The sequence below is a fragment of the Ornithorhynchus anatinus genome, chromosome 18 (genome assembly GCF_004115215.2).
Source record: "Ornithorhynchus anatinus isolate Pmale09 chromosome 18, mOrnAna1.pri.v4, whole genome shotgun sequence".
Taxonomy (NCBI): domain Eukaryota; kingdom Metazoa; phylum Chordata; class Mammalia; order Monotremata; family Ornithorhynchidae; genus Ornithorhynchus; species Ornithorhynchus anatinus.
The window spans coordinates 6337471-6355261 of NC_041745.1; the positions used below are offsets into that span (position 1 = coordinate 6337471).

The following is a 17791-nucleotide window of genomic DNA, read 5'->3' on the forward strand; positions in this document are numbered from 1 at the left end:
TTTTTTTCCCCCAGACTCCCATTTGTGAGTAGGGCTAGAGACACAAATGAGGGACAATACTCTTTGAGAACTGGCAAGTTTCCTCGGGAACCCTCTAGTCAGTTCGTCAATAGTATTTGAGTGCTTACTGTGTGCAAAGCACTGTACTAAGCATTTGGGAGAGCACGATAAAGCGGACAGACACATTCCCTGCCCACAGTGAGCTCCTCCGACCCAGCCACCTGGTCATACAGAGGTGTTAACAGAAAAAGGGGAGCAACCTATTTGTATCAAGACTAAGAGCAGAGTCTAAGGCTCAATGACACACAGAGCTCCCTTTTCTACTCTCTCTCCTGGCCTGAATACACATAAAATTTGAAGGTAAAGTTCTCCCTCCAGGGCTGCCGCTTTTCAAGACAAAACCACTCTGGATGATCTGGATTAGGGACTCCGAGATTTTGTTAACCAAATCTGCGGTGGAAGCTACACAGGGCAGGGTGGTCAATCCACAGGAAGCCAAGACTAAATTCAGAGCGGCCTAACTGAATTGGGTGAAAGGATCCTACCCAAGCAGAATGTGATGCCATAAGGACAAGTTGTTTGCTTAGAGGTTGGTAAAGGAGTTGGACAGACAGGAGGGAGACCAAGCTATACACGGGCAAAGCAGAAGGACATCTGGGAGAACTGGAGAATGACTCATCAAGGTAAAGCTGGCATTTGAGAAGTAGCGAGGCCTACTGGAAGGAGCATGGGCCTGGGAGTCAGAGGACCTGGGTTCTAATCCTAGCTCTGCCACCTGTCTGCTGAGTGACCTTGGGAGAGTTACTTAGCTTCTCTGTGCCTCAGATGCCTCACCTCCAAAATGAAGATTAGGACTGTGAGCCCCATGTGGGATCTGGACTGTGTCCAACCTCATTAAGTTTGTATCTGCGCCAGGCACTGTACTAAGCCTTGGGGTAGAGTAAGTGCTTAATGATGCCATAAAAAAAAAATTAGAAAGGTGGATCACAATTAGCCTTGATTCCATTGCCTTTAAATACTTTTAATGCCTGCCTCCCTGATAAGAGTGCAAGCTTCTCCTGGGCAGAAAATGTATCTAGAACTTCTTTGTTCTTTCAAATAATTACTGCAGTGCACTGCACTCAATAGACACATTATAACTACTAGTATGACTACTAGTCTATGATACCCAGATAACACTCTCCAAGTTCTGGATCCAAATAAATCCACTCGGGCAGTCACCCTCAGGAACTGTTCTGATCATGACAAGTAGTGGCTCCCTTCCCTGGGGTCACAAGGCAACGGGGAGGTCATCCGACTGGGGAGGACAGTAGAAAAAAGAAAGCGGTAAGTATAGAGGAGCATTTGGATTCCAAGATGTAACTACTTCTCTTTTAGTTTTTTCCAGGCACATTCAACTGAATCCAGCTGCCAGTGGCAACATCACCTGTCAATTCTCCCTGACAAATTAGGAATGTTTATGCCACGATTTAAATCTCCAAGATTGAATATAGAGTGAAGTACCATCAGAAGCTACCAACCCCAGGCACTGTTCTCGATGGAAAAAAAGTAATCACTGTTGTTTCCAAGTCTCTTCACTCTCATTCATTCATTCAGTAGTATTTATTGAGCGCTTACTGTGTGCAGAGCACTGTACTAAGCACTTGGAGTGTACAATTCGGCAACAGATAGAGACGATCCCTGCCCAGTAACGGGCTCACAGTCTAAACGATGTCTGGTTTGACTCCTCTTTGCAACACTGTTATTAAATTCACAATCATGAGCACCCTCTCTAGGAGATGTGTTACTCATTCAGAGGCTAGAACAGTGCCTTCAACCGTGTGCCTCTCTTCTGCATTAGCCCGTCCCAGAGAAAGCTTTGAGATGTCCCTTCCAAATATACAATGGTGGCCGTGGCCACCCCCAAAGTCAAGCAGGCCTCAAACTCACATTCCCACAGCCGTTCTAGAACATTCCATTCCTCACCCAAAGGAACTCATCCACGATTCAACCGAGATGCCTGTGATGCTCCCGCCAAATTATTGGGACTCTGTTGGGAGTCACCCACTTGGTAGGGAGGGACTCTTCATTCTCTCTCCCTCTCTCTCAAACAGTCATTGCATTTAAACGTGGCTTTCTATAAATAAGAGTGCTGGCTCACTTTTCAATCTCACTGCCTTCTGAGCAAAAATAACTCAATGGAGTTGCAGGCAAGACATCATTAATCTCCGTCATTCTGTCTATCCGTCCAGCAGCTATGAATTTTCTTTCCATCTTGATAGCTATCTTTTCTCTCTCTCCCTCTCCCTGCATGACAAGGATCTATATTTACATAATCTAGGGCCCCTCTGAGTCTGATGAGTAATCCAATTCTTGCAGGAAGGAGAAAAACATTTCTGAAATGATGAATTTCGACCAGCACAGGATACCTGAAGGTCATGAAAATTAATATGAAACTGCAAAAGAAACAGACTGGTGGAATATGGAGCTGAAGTCGAATAGTACAAAACAGAAACCCTATTCAGTGATGTGACTTGAAGGATGAGGTTCACAGTTTTGTGTCTTACTTTCCCATGCTGCTCCGTGGAAGAAACCAATTCTTAAATGTGGCTCAATTAAAAAAAATGGATGAAGATAATTAAGATCAATGACCTTATTAAGAAAATAAGGGTGTGGTGGTTGCCTGGTGAGAGACGATGGATGTTCTTTACTTTAAGTCTGAAAGCATTGGTCTATAATCAAAATTTTTCTTGAACTGGAAAAAAACTCAAAATATTTGGGATTTTAAGTATAAAAAAGCCTTGGAAATCTTTCCAGATCTAAAATCGTATCATGTATGTACTTGTTCCCTAAATATTTACCTCATTTTCCAAAACGTATTCCTCACAATTGGGAATAAATGCATTTTTTTTAATTAAGGTGATTTAAATGACAAAACTATGATTTTCGGTATTTTGACCACAAAGCAAGAAAAATATCTGCAATATTTCTAGTATAAAACTTTAAATACTCATCTCTTGTCCATATTTTAATAAGGGGGTGCTATTTAAATAAAATTCAGGTAACCACTTCATAATACAAGTGAAAGTTTATGCCTCTATTTTAGATAATTTGCACTCAGCCTATGGAATCTATCTGTTGCCGAATTGTACATTCCAAGTGCTTAATACAGTGCTCTGCACGTAGTAAGCGCTCAATATATACTACTGAATTAATATGCTACTCTCCTGCTACTATTACCTGATCTGTGGGTGAAAGCCAACTAAATTTCTAATTAGATTTCAGAAGAAAGATTAAAACATGTAAAGGAGAAAGTGCTGCTCACAGTCATGACAAAATGGAGCGTCAGTCCTGGAGAATGGGCAAAAAGGTGCTACCCAGCCTGCCATGGAGTGAATTACCGTCCACTACCGTCTGACTCACTGACGGCTTTTGCGTAAGATTGTTGGACTTGAATCGATGACTATCTGTCCAGTAATGATCACTTCTAGGAGTCAGGGTTGCCTATAATGTCAATAGGACGTCAGTCGATCAGCAACCCAATGGGGTCCCAGACATGGCAATTAGCCCTAGCGTGGCTCAGTGGAAAGAGCACGGGCTTTGGAGTCAGAGCTCATGAGTTCGAATCCCAGCTCTGCCACTTGTCGGCTGTGTGACTGTGGGCAAGTCACTTAACTTCTCTGTGCCTCAGTTCCCTCATCTGTAAAAAATGGGGATTAAGACTGTGAGCCCCACGTGGGACAACCTGATTCCCTTATGTCTACCCCAGCGCTTAGAACAGTGTTCGGCACATAGTAAGCGCTTAACAAATACCAACATTATTATTATTATTATTCTTGTTTTTTGGGTTTTTTTTTTGTTTAAAAAAAAAAAAGAGGTTCCAGTGGGTAAGCAGATACTCTTTCAATAGTACTTATTGAGCGCTTACTATGTGCAGAGCACTGTACTAAGCACTTGGAATGTACAAATCAGTAACAGATAGAGACAGTCCCTGCCCTTTGACGGGCTTACAGTCTAATCGGGGGAGACGGACAGACAAGAACAAGAGCAATAAATAGAATCAAGAGCAATAAATAGAATCAAGACCTGAATATCTTGTGGCTACCCTAGTGCTTAGCACAGATTAAACACTTAGCCAATATCAGAGTTATTACTATTATTAACTAGGGTATGTAAAGCACTGCACTAAGCACTTGAGAGAGTATAATATTAGACAATAGAACCCCTGCCCTCAAGGAGCAGACAAGCTAATGCATATTAAAATGGTTCCAAGATGCACATGCACCCCTCTTCTAAGGGGGAGGTAGAGTGGGTGAAAGCATATGCCCCCCACCATATTTGATCACAAGCCTCTGCTAACCACTCCTGTTCTGAATATGAAATATTTGCGGGCTAAAAACGTCTCTCGTTTTAAACGTGAACACGATCACTTCCATAGTCTCCCCTATTTTTCTTCCTATCCAATGCTCTTGGAAAAGCCGAGCCATGTGCCAGGGATCTGGAGAGATCGGCCTTCTAGAGAGCGGCAGAGGAAGGGCCCGGGTATTCGGCGTACCTAAGTGCATCCCTCTGAAAATCGAAAATATTAGTTGTTCAGTGTGGTTTGCTGCCCACTAGTGTCTTATAACAGTGACACACTTGACATGTAAATAGCGTGTCCCAATCGGGCTCTGTCACTTGGATTAAATTACTTGTGAATCCTTCATGTTCAGCAATGGGCTACCTTCAGAAATCTTTCTCGAAACTGTGTTAAAATAGCCCATGCTCATGTAGCGTACAAGAGAGTACCTCCATACCCCGAGAAAATGAGGGTATTCACAAGGGGAAACCCTTTTAAGCACCCTACCTAAGGCAAAGGGCATTTATTATCCATCACATATCAAATTAGCAATTGCAGAATCTACTGATAGAATGAATTCACAGCCTTAAAGGTAAGGGACCACCAAATCCACAAGCGAAGTGTGTGTACCAGAATTTCTGTTCACACCTAACTCAGAAGATGCTGATTCATTTCACTTTTAATTGATCTCTAGCATTAATCCCTGCTGCCAGGTAGAAATAATAAGCTTCTCCCAGTATAAGACTTGTCTGTTTTTCTTTTCTAGTGTTTCTGGCAGAATTATTGCTCATCTATTTGTCTCTTTTCAAGATCCTTGCTTTTGCATACAGACACACACACACACAGCAATCAGAACAACAGATATGTTCACTTTAAGATCCATACATTAAGGATTCAGATGGTCTTTTTTTTAGTGGAATTTTTTCATAACCAACATGATGTTCTGTTTCAGTTCTACCTTGTTATTCATTGAGTTCAGTGAAGTAGCAATGAACCATGGCAACACGGGAGTTGCCTACAGTAAAGAGGAATGAAAAGAAGAGAAGCAAGATAAGTATATTCCTTCCTCCTAGGCTGTAGACGATTCGTAAATCTAGAAAGCCAAAAATATAACCTAGACTTCAAATTCTGGCATAAATTCATGACCTTCCAAAATTAAAGTTTAGTAGCCTAGTACACCTGAACTTGGGTATTCATTGCTGGTATATATGACATCTTTTTGAAGTCCTTGTCAGTGGTTAAGTTAAAAGAAAATGAAATTTGGGAAGAGGGAACTTCAAAATCAGATCGTTACGCAGTGAAAGGCTTACCTTAGGGGCTCATTGTATTGAGAAAATAAAATAGCAAGATCTCTGCTGGATACACACTTTTTCATTCTCTACCAGATGAGCTTGATGACTTGAGACTTAGCACATCCTCCCCTTCCCCACCCCCCTCAACGGCCCAAGCCAAGAGCTCTTTCACCACTAGCCAATTTCTCCCCAGGCCTATGGCCCAGCATAATCCAAGTGAGAATCCTCTGAATCAGAGCATTCTGTTCCAAGGGTCAGGAGTCCTGCTAAACAGATACTAGCCAGTTAGTCAGTTGCCTATCTATAGTAATTTGCCATAAAATGGCACATAACCCCACTGAAATGTACTTTACAGGTGAACCAAAAAATCAGTATTGGATATAAAATATCGTTATGAGAATGATTCATTATATTAAGATAGCCGGAGCTGGGAGAATTTTTCCTTACTCTGCAATTGCAGCTCTGATTCATAACATTCCAAAAGCTTAATTGCTATGTTTCAATAAGGATGGATGGATCACCTGAGAGGGGATTGATTAGTTCAAGGTCACACAAAACTAAAGAGTCTCTGGTTCTAGGCCTTTGCCCTAAAACCTGACCACGCTGTCCAGAAATGATGCCTCTACTGGCTAGTAGATAGCGACAAGGGGGAACTATTAAAGGCTATGTATCCTCTGCCTCAAAATAATTTTATGTACATATCACCTCATTTCTCCTTTTGCTTTCATTCTATATTACCCATATCTGCCATTCTCCTGGGTTAGAAGGTAAGCTCCCTGAGGACAAGGACCAGGTCTTCCAATTTTTTTTTGTATGCTAAGTAGCTAGTGCAACACTCTGTCTACTGTCTCTTTGCTGAATTGTACATTCCAAGCACTTAGCACAGTGCTCTGCACATAGTAAGTGCTCAATAAATACTATTGAATGAACGCCTGGTTTTAACAAAACACAAATAATATGCTAGGTCAGACTTTAAGAAAAAGAGCATTAATCATCAAACTAACAGCCTTTGGAGTTTGGGGTCTAGAAGATAGCCATGCCACTTCAGAAGTTAAATATTCAAGTAATTAAAACAATAAATGAATCAATCAGTGGTACTGACTGAGCACAAAGCACTGCACTAAACACTTGGGAGTAACAAGAGGCCTTCCCAGACTAAGCCCCACTTTTCCTCAGCCCCAGACTCCCTTCGGCATTACCCTGACTCACTTCCCCTTCTTCCCACCCCACAGCACTTACATATATATGTATATATCTATAATTCTATTTATTTATATTGATGTCTGTCTCCCTCTTTAAACTGTGAGCCCATTGTGGGCAGGGATTGCCTCTCCTCATTACTGTACTGTATTTTCCAAGCGTTTAGTACAGTGCTTTGTACCCAGTAAGCACTCAAATTCAACTGAATGAACATAGTTGATATTTACAGAGATTGGAAATATTTATTTTCCTTTTTCCCAATGATGTCCAATGAGTAGCCTATACATCACACAGGACTCTCTTTTTTCTTTTTGGTTTGACCCTAAGATATAGAGTATGTTCCCATGTATATTACAGTGTTAGCAGTATCCATTAGAGGGTTCTGCAAAGCAGGTCAGATAGTTGAAACCTCAATAGTTAGTTTTTTTAGGTCTCATCATATAAAGAGAGTGCCACATTCATATAAGATAGATATATTGCCTCCTGGCAGACTGTAAATGAAAGGGCAGCCCAGTATATAAAATCCATTTGTATTTGCTGAATATGCCTTGGGATGGATAATATAGCTGAAGGCCTTAAGACACTGATCATTGTGCTGATCAATATCTTAAAAAAAAGGGATCTTAAGAAAGATGAAGTACGGGACTACATACAGGAAAAAATATAAACACATACACACAAAGGCAAGTGGATATTCATGTATCTAGAATTTGATGTACCCTATACTGTATACCAAAATATGTATTCCTACAAAATGAATTTAAGAAATTCTAAGGTTTGAATGGTATAGAATTTCCAATATATTTACATGCTGATTCAGAAAAAATATACACTCATGGATAGGACCTCTCTGATTCTAAATTTAAAAAAATAAAATTCTTCCATGTTTGATTGTTAATCCTAAATTATTCCTGTTGAAACTGAAGAAAAGCCACTGGCTCTATTGCTAGTAGGGGAAAATTGATGCATATTCTTGAAAAAATATATATATATATATATGCACACTATATACATATATACACACAAATATATACAATATATACAAATGTGTATACATACACACACACTTTTTTATATACACACATATTTGGGTGACCCTTAATTTGAGTAATTTATGTGGAATTTGGTTAGGAATTTACTGGCAAATGCACTTCCTAACAAGGACTTGCAATCAGATCTTATTTTAATATTCTGGCTAAATTCACATCAATTGAACAGCAGTAAAGAAATAACTTCCACGACACTTCATTGTGTAAGCAAATACGTTCCCCAAGAATTCCCACAGAGGATACAGAAAAGGAATGGTGCCCCCTGGGAAAAACCAAGATGTAACGCCAGCACTTGTTGCAATGCTTCACTGCTGGGAAAATTTCAAAATAAAAGTTTGGGGAGATAGTGCAACGGCCAGGATATTCCAGCTTCTTTCACTTACGCCTCCATTTCCCTTTTGACATTATTTTATTGCTCATTCCTTTTGACTTTAGGACAGTGTCACCCAGCCGGGCCTTATCTTGGCATGATTTTCCATCCACTGTTTCTACAAGGGAAAGGGAATATTCTCTCATCCTGCGTACATCCTCCTTCCAGTGGTTAGAAGGCTTCATTCTTGAATCTTCCAGGAAAATCTGACTTTTTTTGCTTCTCGTTCTCTCACAGGGGCAATATTTTTCTAGCTTCACTTCTGGCTGATTTGCATATCGTGCCTAATTGTTCCATCTTAACTGGCAGTATAATATATTTTGGGCAGAACCGTGTGCAGAAATTTGACATGGGCAAATAACATTGGAGCTGTTCCCTAGCCTTGCCAAAGGATGGAAATTTTCTCCCCTTGCTGTAGGTGAGGAAAAGCCTTTCACAGCCATGCTCCTATTAATGTCATGATACACAACTTAAGATACAGTATACACGTTAATTGTGTGTGACTAGTTAAATAGAAAGAACTATTAAAATTCTTATAAAGAAAACCCTTCAAAATGTTGGATTAAGTGGAAATGTTCAAAGACAAAGGGTTCCATTTACATCTCTGCTATTTAATTTCTCCAACTTTATAAATGCCTGAAAATTTTCTTCAACATTTCAGATGATGTAATGGTTATCAGTGCATATTTTTCCATAAATGAGTGTGAGGAAGACATAGTAGCACCCCGCTGAAGAGAGGGAGAGAAATGGAATATATAGATTTTTTTTTTTTTTTACAAAGGCTTTATTAGGATGAGAGAATTAAATGATGCCACAATGCTAACACAATTTTTTTTAAAGGTGAAAAATATAAAGATTTAAGAAAGAACAGCTTCAATTTTAATCCATTACATTCACCCACATCATTTGATTTATCTCCCCTTTGGTTTTAATTTGTACAGGAAGTATATTTCCCCCATCTATTTTTCTCTCAGGCTTAGATTTATTCTGAATGAGATAGCTACCTACTAATGTAGTTAGGCTATGGGATGTCACTTTGCTAGGTAAAGCTAGTTTAAATGATTGCAGGACAATTCCCTCCCCCCCACACACACTTCAGACCCTTTTCTCCCTCCCCCCACTTCTCCCCACCACACACACACACACACCCCTGCTTTTACAAACGAAGCAAAGATTTAAACGCAAAAAAAAAAAAGCATGAAAATCGTCCAGTTCCCTAGGTCACCCTTGCCAATTAGAAGGAATTGAAATGAATCACAGACTAAAATATTACATTGCTCACCATTCAAGATGCTCTGGAAGAAGAAGATAGCCAATATCCACATGCCCCTGCTCCTTTCTATTCTCCCAGCTATGTGCTTGGCTTTTCCACTCTTCCTTTGCTTTCTGTTTCCCTATTTGTCAACTGCAAGGTTAAAGCTGCAAGCTGAGAAGAAGATCAGTCCAGCTTATTTTGCTGGGAGCTGCTTGGAAAATGCCTCTGTGTGTCTGATTGTCCTTTAAAGCGAGTGATCTGTCTCCCTTTTCGCTCCTGTGCTCCACTGACACTTGCTTACTGGCTTTCTGTTTCAGAAAGATGCAGCTAGAGGAGAGAGGGAGGCGGGTGCTTTAAGCCCAGGTGTGCTGTTAGATCAGGGAGATACCAGCAGGTTTGCAGAGGCAGGTCCACAGGTGAAAATATCCTCAAACACAAGCAAACGATCATCCCTGGCAACGGGCACCCCCAAAAAACCGGCAGAAATCAGGTTCCAAATCCACCACTCTTCACCCACCACATCCAGGCAGCAAGCGGGCAGACAGGCACATCTTTTCTCTCCTACAGCTTTAATCACATTGATCCCTCTGCTAACCTTCTCTGCCTCTGAGCAGAGCAGAGGAAAGTATTAACCCTATCTCACACGCTTCCGACAATTGTAGCACTCTGCAGTCTTAAAGCAGCAGTAGGGAGTCACCACAGCAGAAGAGGGGGCAAAATCAGAGGGGAGAAAGCACATCCAACATCCCGGTGAGACGGAGAAGAATGTCACATAGGCTCCAGTCATTTTTCTCAACTGCAGATTTCTGAAGGAAATTCCTTTCCTGGCTGCTGTGTGCTGGTGGGAGGGGACAAGGGGGATGCTTCTGGAAGGTCACAACCTCAAAGAAGAAGGACACAGAAAATTGCCAACTTCGTGAACATCCACAACCAAATGAACATTTTTAAATCTGCAGGCAGAGTTCGGGTCTACCGTCGATACTGTATTCTCCCCAGTGTTTAGCACAGAGTTCTGACCCCAGGAGATAATAAATAATACTCATTGATCTGTTCATCAGGGATGGATACAGTACTTCATATCTCTAAGGGGAAATATCAGTCTCTCCCCTCATATCATCTGCCAATATAATACTTTCCATCATGCTAGGGCTGCTTTTAATTAACTTGAAACATTTCAGTGGAAAAAGTAAATAGCTGATATTGCCAACTGGACAATGGGAAAAAAAACCCAAAAAAAACCAACAAAACTAAACCAGGGTTACTTTTGCTGATGAATTTAAAAGAACTCACAATTCTCCCAAAAAGGAGGAGGCCTCTCTTTCACAATATAAAACAGCAGGAGAGCAATGGGTAACTGTTAAAATGTCTATGAAATATTTGCCCGCATTCAAAAGGTCATAGGTATGACAGGATAAAACTTTACTACTACAGTGAGTACTAGTGAAGTAGGTGAAATACAATTAAATTCCACTTCCTTCAGCTCCAGCTTGTCACCAGATCTAACTCACTGTGGTTAGCTGCTTTCGGGGGGTTCCAGTTTTTGCTCCTGTGACACAGATCAATCACAAATCAACAGTATTTGCTGAGCTCCTGTTCTCCCTCCTCCTCAGTAAGACCGTGAGCACCTCGAGGGATAGGGATTATGTCTGACCTTTCAATAGTACTTATTGAGCGCTTACTATGTGCAGAGCACTGTACTAAGCACTTGGAATGTACAAATCAGTAACAGATAGAGACAGTCCCTGCCCTTTGACGGGCTTACAGTCTAATCGGGGGAGACGGACAGACAAGAACAAGAGCAATAAATAGAATCAAGAGCAATAAATAGAATCAAGACCTGAATATCTTGTGGCTACCCTAGTGCTTAGCACAGATTAAACACTTAGCCAATATCAGAGTTATTACTATTATTAACTAGGGTATGTAAAGCACTGTACTAAGCACTTGAGAGAGTATAATATTAGACAATAGAGCCCCTGCCCTCAAGGAGCAGACAAGCTAATGCATATTAAAATGGTTCCAAGATGCACATGCACCCCTCTTCTAAGGGGGAGGTAGAGTGGGTGAAAGCATATGCCCCCCACCATATTTGATCTGCATAACGGAAATCAGACCTGGGAGGAGAGAAAGAGGGAATGGGTGGAGGGGAAATATGACTAAAGAATCATTTTCCTCTCCCTTGCCTGGCAGGAGGTAAACTCTTGTAGGGGCTATCAGGGAAACCCCCAAGGAGCCAGAATTTTTCAGGGGGACTCTCCAAAGGTGAACTGTGAGCAAAGGACAGGCATATTCATTCTCATTCTCTCTCTCTCTTCTCTCCCCTACCCCGCCCCCCAAACTGGGGAGGTTTCACTATCACTAAATCCCAAACTTCTCTCCCCAAATGAATACCACAAAGTCACCTAATGAAGGGCAAGGAGTTTTTAAGACCCGGGAAGGAGCTGAAGGCTGTGAAAAGCAGGGCAGCAAATACTTCCAAATGGGACTGAAATCAATGGTATTTATTGAGCACTTCCTGTGTTCAGAACATTGTACTAAGCACTTGGTAGAATACAATACAAAAGTCAGTAGACAATCACTGCCCTTAAGGAGTTACCATTCTAGTGAGAAGTTTATAATGTAAAGAGCTCTTCTCTGATAAGCCAATCAATGGCCATTAGTGAGTGCTAGGTACTCAACTCTTGAGAGAATAGATCAGTAACAAGATGCACATTCCCTGCTCTCTTGGAGCTTCCGATTTTATTGGGAATATAGGCCAGAAATGTATACAAAGAATAAAAGTCAAAAGAAAAAAGAATAATTTGACGATCCGTGCAAGCACAGCAACACTAAGCAGCTGATGAAATAAGTGAACATACAACGAAATACATATTATATTCAATTAGGAATCAACCAAGGAAGAGGAACATAAAAGGAATAAAAGGACAAAGTCATGACCCAAGTAAAAGGACTCAAAAGGGGTTATGGCAAGGGTAGGCCACAACTGGCAGGATGCTAACAGGGAGCAGAGAAGGGGGCCAGGCCCATGTAATCAGATAGATTCCCCCTCTGCAATGCCATCGACGCCCTCTCAGCCAATCAAAATTAACCAGTCTGATCAACTTTTCATCTTTGGATCTTTTGATGAATAGAATTCCAAACCCAAGGAGAAGACAGCCGATAGCTCCCAAATGCTCCCCGTAAATTTTTCCAAGGAGGGAGAAAATTCTCATCCCATATGTGCTTCTGAACATTGCTTTTTTGATGTGTTTCTTCCCTTTGTTCACATAAAGATCCATTACCATAATTAGCACTCAGGGGCTAGACACATATTTCTGGGTAATTCAAAGCCTGAGAAATACACTTTGACTTCCAGATTGTTCAGGCCAGAGTGATTACAGGCCTCAATGCCCTGGGTGATTTGACTATGTAAAGCCCTGCTTGGGTATGCTATTTCAACACAATTCAAAATTCAAGATGGGTGGGGATCAGGGAAATCAAATTTAAAAGGGAATATTCTTGGATAGCTATTAAAGAGCTACCTCTCCCTCTCCCAAATTTTTAATGAGAAAGAAACCCAAATAGATTTTTGTGGGGAAATTCAATGCTATTTATTGAGTGCCGGACAAGGGCAAAGTACAGTACTGAGTGTTTGAACAACTAAACCTTGTTGAAACGATGAAACTATTCAAACACCACCCTTCCTATTTTCCATAAGAACAAGGAAAGGAAAGGGGGAGGGAGAGAAAAGGAATGAGAAGAAGCAGAGAGGCGAGGAGGGTGGAGGAAGGAGCATCAGCGAAGCATATTTGCTGCCATAGTTCCAGGTCATGTGCTTAGGATGGATGACAAGATATTTTTGCCGCTCCACAGAAACCTATCCAGATATGCAGAACCCAGAACTACTCCAAATCCATAGACCTAGCAATCACCATCTTGCCTTCTGATTTAGTCAGGGAGGAACTATGACTTGTGAATAAGGACCATGTGAGAAGAAACTTCCTGAAACAAGCACCCAGCTCACATGATAGGGTAGGTTAACAATTGCTGCTCCTTCAGCTGGAGCTGTGTGATCATCCTCATAACTCTCTTCCATCTCTCCCAGCTGTTATTCCCCATGGCTCTCAAAATACAATCGGTTGTGCCAGAACAAGCCTCTGTGGGATTAGGAAATGTCTGTCCGCCAATACTAGCCTGTCTGTACGTAGCACGATGATGTGTTACAAGTAGTTTTGCCCACGTGCACAGTTAATGGTATTTGTTAAGCACATACTATGTTTGCCAGATACTGTACTATGCACTGAGGTAGATACAATATAGTCAGGTTGGACACAATCCATGCCCCAAATGGGACTCACAGTCTTAATCCTCATTTGACAGATGAGGGAACGGAGACACAGAGAAGTGAAGTCATTTGCCCAAGGTCACAAAGCTGATAAGTGGCGAAAATGGGATTAGAACCCAAATCCTTCCGACTCCCAGGCCCATGCTCTATTCACTAGGTCATGTTGCTTCTCTGCAGGTGTCATTCATGGGATGGAAACTACAGTGTCAGATGTCCTTACCTCTGGGTTCTGATTTCACCATTTGCAAATATTCTTGTGTACATCTTGGGGTGTAGGCTGTTATGGGCAGGGATCATGTACCAAGCTTCTGTTGTACTTTCCCAATTATTACAACGCATTGCACCCAGTGAGTTTTCAGTCAATACCATTACTTGTGTGTTATGGGAGAACTGGGTGTACATTTATGGTATAAGGTTTGCCTAGTCTTTGTATTTGAAATTGTGGATGTGAGCTCAGCTAGCTGAATAGTCAAACCTGGGATATTTAATGAGACCAGAAGCAGATGCAAGCAAAGCGATCAGGCAACATTATTTGAGGGTCCTTCAAAGTACAACTTCAAAAAGATGGAAAACAGCCATGGACTGCTGGGAATGAGAGTGGCAAACAGTCAACCTGAAGGGTATTAATTAGCAATCACAGAAAAATCCAATCATAAAGCTAAAAGGAACCTGAAGAGGTCATCTGGTCCAGCCATCTATCTCCAGACAGGTGAATGGCTAAGTCAACAGACCAGAAAATAGTAGTGGGAAGAGTGGAACCTCAGTCTCCAGTGGAAGCCCATTCCAGGATTTAATTAACCTGAAACCAACATGGTACATCCTAACCATGTGGATTTGCATTAAAGCTACCATAATATGATTCCACAGGCTTCCTTATTGCCCATATGAGAGACAGAATCCTAAGAATCATCCGTGCAACCTAGCAACAGCAGTGTTTATGGTCTTAAGATCTTCGTGTCCAACCCATGTTTTTCCTATGTTAATTTATTTCTTCTTGTAAGGTTCTCAAAATCCATACATAATGAGTATGATACTAACAATTATTATTAGGGTATTTGTGAAGTGCTGTTTGCCAAGCACTATTCTGAACACCGAGATACATAAAATACAATCGGATCAGACACAGTCCCTGTCTCACTTGGGAGTTTAAACAAGGGGAGAAGAGGTAGTTAATCCCCATTTTTCAGTTGAGAAAACTGAGGCGCCAAAAAGTTAAGTAATTTGCACAAAGTCACATAGCTGGTATTTGGCAGAGCCGGAATTGCAACCCAGGTCTCCTGACCCCCTGGCCTGTGCTTTTCCCACTAGGCCACTCTGCTTCTTCATCCTTCCAGCAAAAGCATTCATCAATTAATGGTAATAATTGAGAACTTACTGTGTATAGAGCACTGTACTATGTGCTTATGAAAATACAATACAAAGTTGATAGATATGATCCCCACCCACAGGCTTACAGTCCAGGAGAATTTGAAGGCTTAAGTATTCACTATGTATAATGTATATCTTCCATATAGAATTACTTCATCCAATCTATCATTTATTTTTGTGTCTGCCTCACCTGCTAGATTGTGGGGCAGCAAACATGTTTGAGCTAATCATTTTGTATTTGACATCATCACATTGTAATGAAGTTTGATTTACGTCTTCAGTTCTATTGGCACTGGACTAGTTCTTCCTCATCTTACTTTTTTCATGCAGGACAAATACAAGTAGCATTTCTTGATACCCATTTGAGGCAGTGCTCTAGACCAGGCTCTTGGGAAGTACAAAATACTTCCCCGCCTACAGGTTCCCCGCCTACAAGGAGCCTGCAGTCTAATGGAGGAGGCAAACAAAATAATTTACAACTTGAGAGGTCAAAAATAAAGTAGGCACATACATGAATGCTAAAAACTGTGACTAAATTCACTTCTCGGAGTAAAAACGATAGCGATGGGGCTTAAGAGCTTACCATTTGCCAAATACTAGGCTAAGCGCTGGGTAAGATACAAGATCTCTGTTGAATTTTCCCCTGTATTATAGTAATATTTCCCAATTTGTCTTGTTCATTTTGAGTTTTAATCCTCTCTCTCCCTCCGTGTTAGCCATCTCACCCAAGTGCAAATTTCAAGAGTGTTCCCTTGATTGCTTTTTTCAGGTCACTAGGCAACAGAAGAGTACCAGGATCAATCCTCTGGGACCCCACTCAAAACCTTCCCTCTGTGTCGACACTGAGCCATAACTACCTTGGGTGTCAGCTACGTTCAAAAGGGGCAAAGCCGTATTTTCTTAGCTTGCCAGTGTGGAAGGCAAATCAAAGTCTACATTTAAGTAAAGTTGTCAACAAGAACTTGAGTCTAGGAAGTAGTCACGGATACCACCGGGGTCTATACGCTGTAGTGAGACTACCTGAAAGATTATCACCAGGGAACTGGCAATCCTCAGAGTGGAAATGGAAGGAGAAATTGGCAGAAGGGTGGGGAGAGCAAATGTTTCCAAGGAAGCTGCATGGTCTGGTGGAAAGAGCCCCGGTCTGGGAGTCGGAATACCTGGGTTCTAATCCTGTTTCCTCCACTGGCCTGCCTGGTGACCTTGGGCAAGTCACGTAAATTCTCTGTACCTCAACTGGCTCATTTGTAAAATGGGGATTAATTACTACTCCTCCCTACTGAGACTGAGTCCCAAGGGGGACAGGGACTGCACCCCACCTGATTATTTCGTAGCTAACCTAGTGGTCGGCACCAGAGTAAACGTGTAATACCATTATTTCATCGATTACTATTATTATTGTAGTAGATTGGGGAGGAAACTGGAAGTGGGTGATTGAGGGAAGGGGGAGGTAAAGTCAGTGGAGTGTTGATCATTGTGGGAAAAGCCATAACCATGCCCTCCCCAATTCATACAAACTTCCCCAAAGAGTCCCTCGCTCAACTTGTCGTTCATTCAATTGTATTTATTGAGAGCTTACTATGTGTGGAATACTGTACTAAGCACTGGGGAGAGTACAATACAACAAGAAACGGACAAATTCCCTGCCCACAACGAATTGGGCACATGGTTGATTCTTATCTGAGCTGGGCAGTGACACTTCAACAGACCTGATGGTTGTTCCACAAACCAAAGGAAAAGGTTTCCACATGCTTAGGCTAAGCTACTAACAATAATAATGAAAACAACAACAACACTACTTGCTTAGTGCTTACTATGTGTCGAGCACTGTTCTGAAGCACGGGGAAGGTACAAGTTAATCGAGTCGGACACAGTCCTGGCCCCACATGAAACCCATAATTCTAAGAAGGAGGGAGAACAGGTATTGAATCCTCATTTCACAGATGAGGAAACTAAGGCACAGATAAGTGAAGTGACTTACCCAAGGTCACTCAGACAAGTGGCAGATCTGACAATAGAACCCAGGTCCTAAGACTCCCAGGCTCTTTCTACTAGGCCATGCTGCCTCCCAATAAGAATATCTGCATTTCATTTTTAGGCACACTTACGTATTGCCAAAGATCAGCATCAATAGCCATGTATTTTAAAGTGAAGGACAAAGGAAGCCTTTGGATATACGTATTTTTATAAGCACCCACAAGAATACATATTAGGAACAGCTTTTTTTTTTTTTTTTAAAATCAAGCACGGGGGAAATGGAGGTGATGATTAATCAAAAGTGCTTAGTTACTTAAGAGGCAGGGTTAGCTGGCTGGCATCTTTGAATAATCACAAGGAGGGTGAGTTTCCCCCAAAGGTTTGAGATGAACAGAAAACCCTGGCCCGGCAGACTGTATTCAAAGCACAATTTGCTGATCAGATTAGGAGATGAGCTCCTGTTGGAACTGTTGGAAAACTGTTTGCAAATCTACTAGAAGAACTGCATACTCCCCTGTCAGGGCTCTGCAAGAGATTACACACTGAAGGAGGAGACTCGAAGCTTTTTACTAATTAGTTTAGCAAAGGTTCCTGATCAAGATGATCCCCGGGCGGGGGGGGGGGGGGGGGGGGGGGGG

The 17791-nt window shown here is 41.6% G+C and overlaps 1 protein-coding gene across 4 annotated transcripts in view; it reads right to left on the reverse strand.

The window, feature by feature from the left end:
• Positions 1-17791, reverse strand: part of DSCAM (DS cell adhesion molecule) — a 515628-nt gene that overhangs the window by 435121 nt on the left and 62716 nt on the right. Inside the window, exon 1 of one of the 4 annotated variants that reach the window (XM_029046623.2) lies at positions 9512-10217. The exons of the other annotated variants lie outside the window; for them this stretch is intronic. Within the exon in view, the coding sequence (XP_028902456.1) occupies positions 9512-9554 (43 nt within the window). The 5' untranslated portion in view covers positions 9555-10217. Of the gene's footprint in view, positions 1-9511; positions 10218-17791 lie in introns of those variants that run through there. 4 annotated transcript variants of the gene reach the window in all.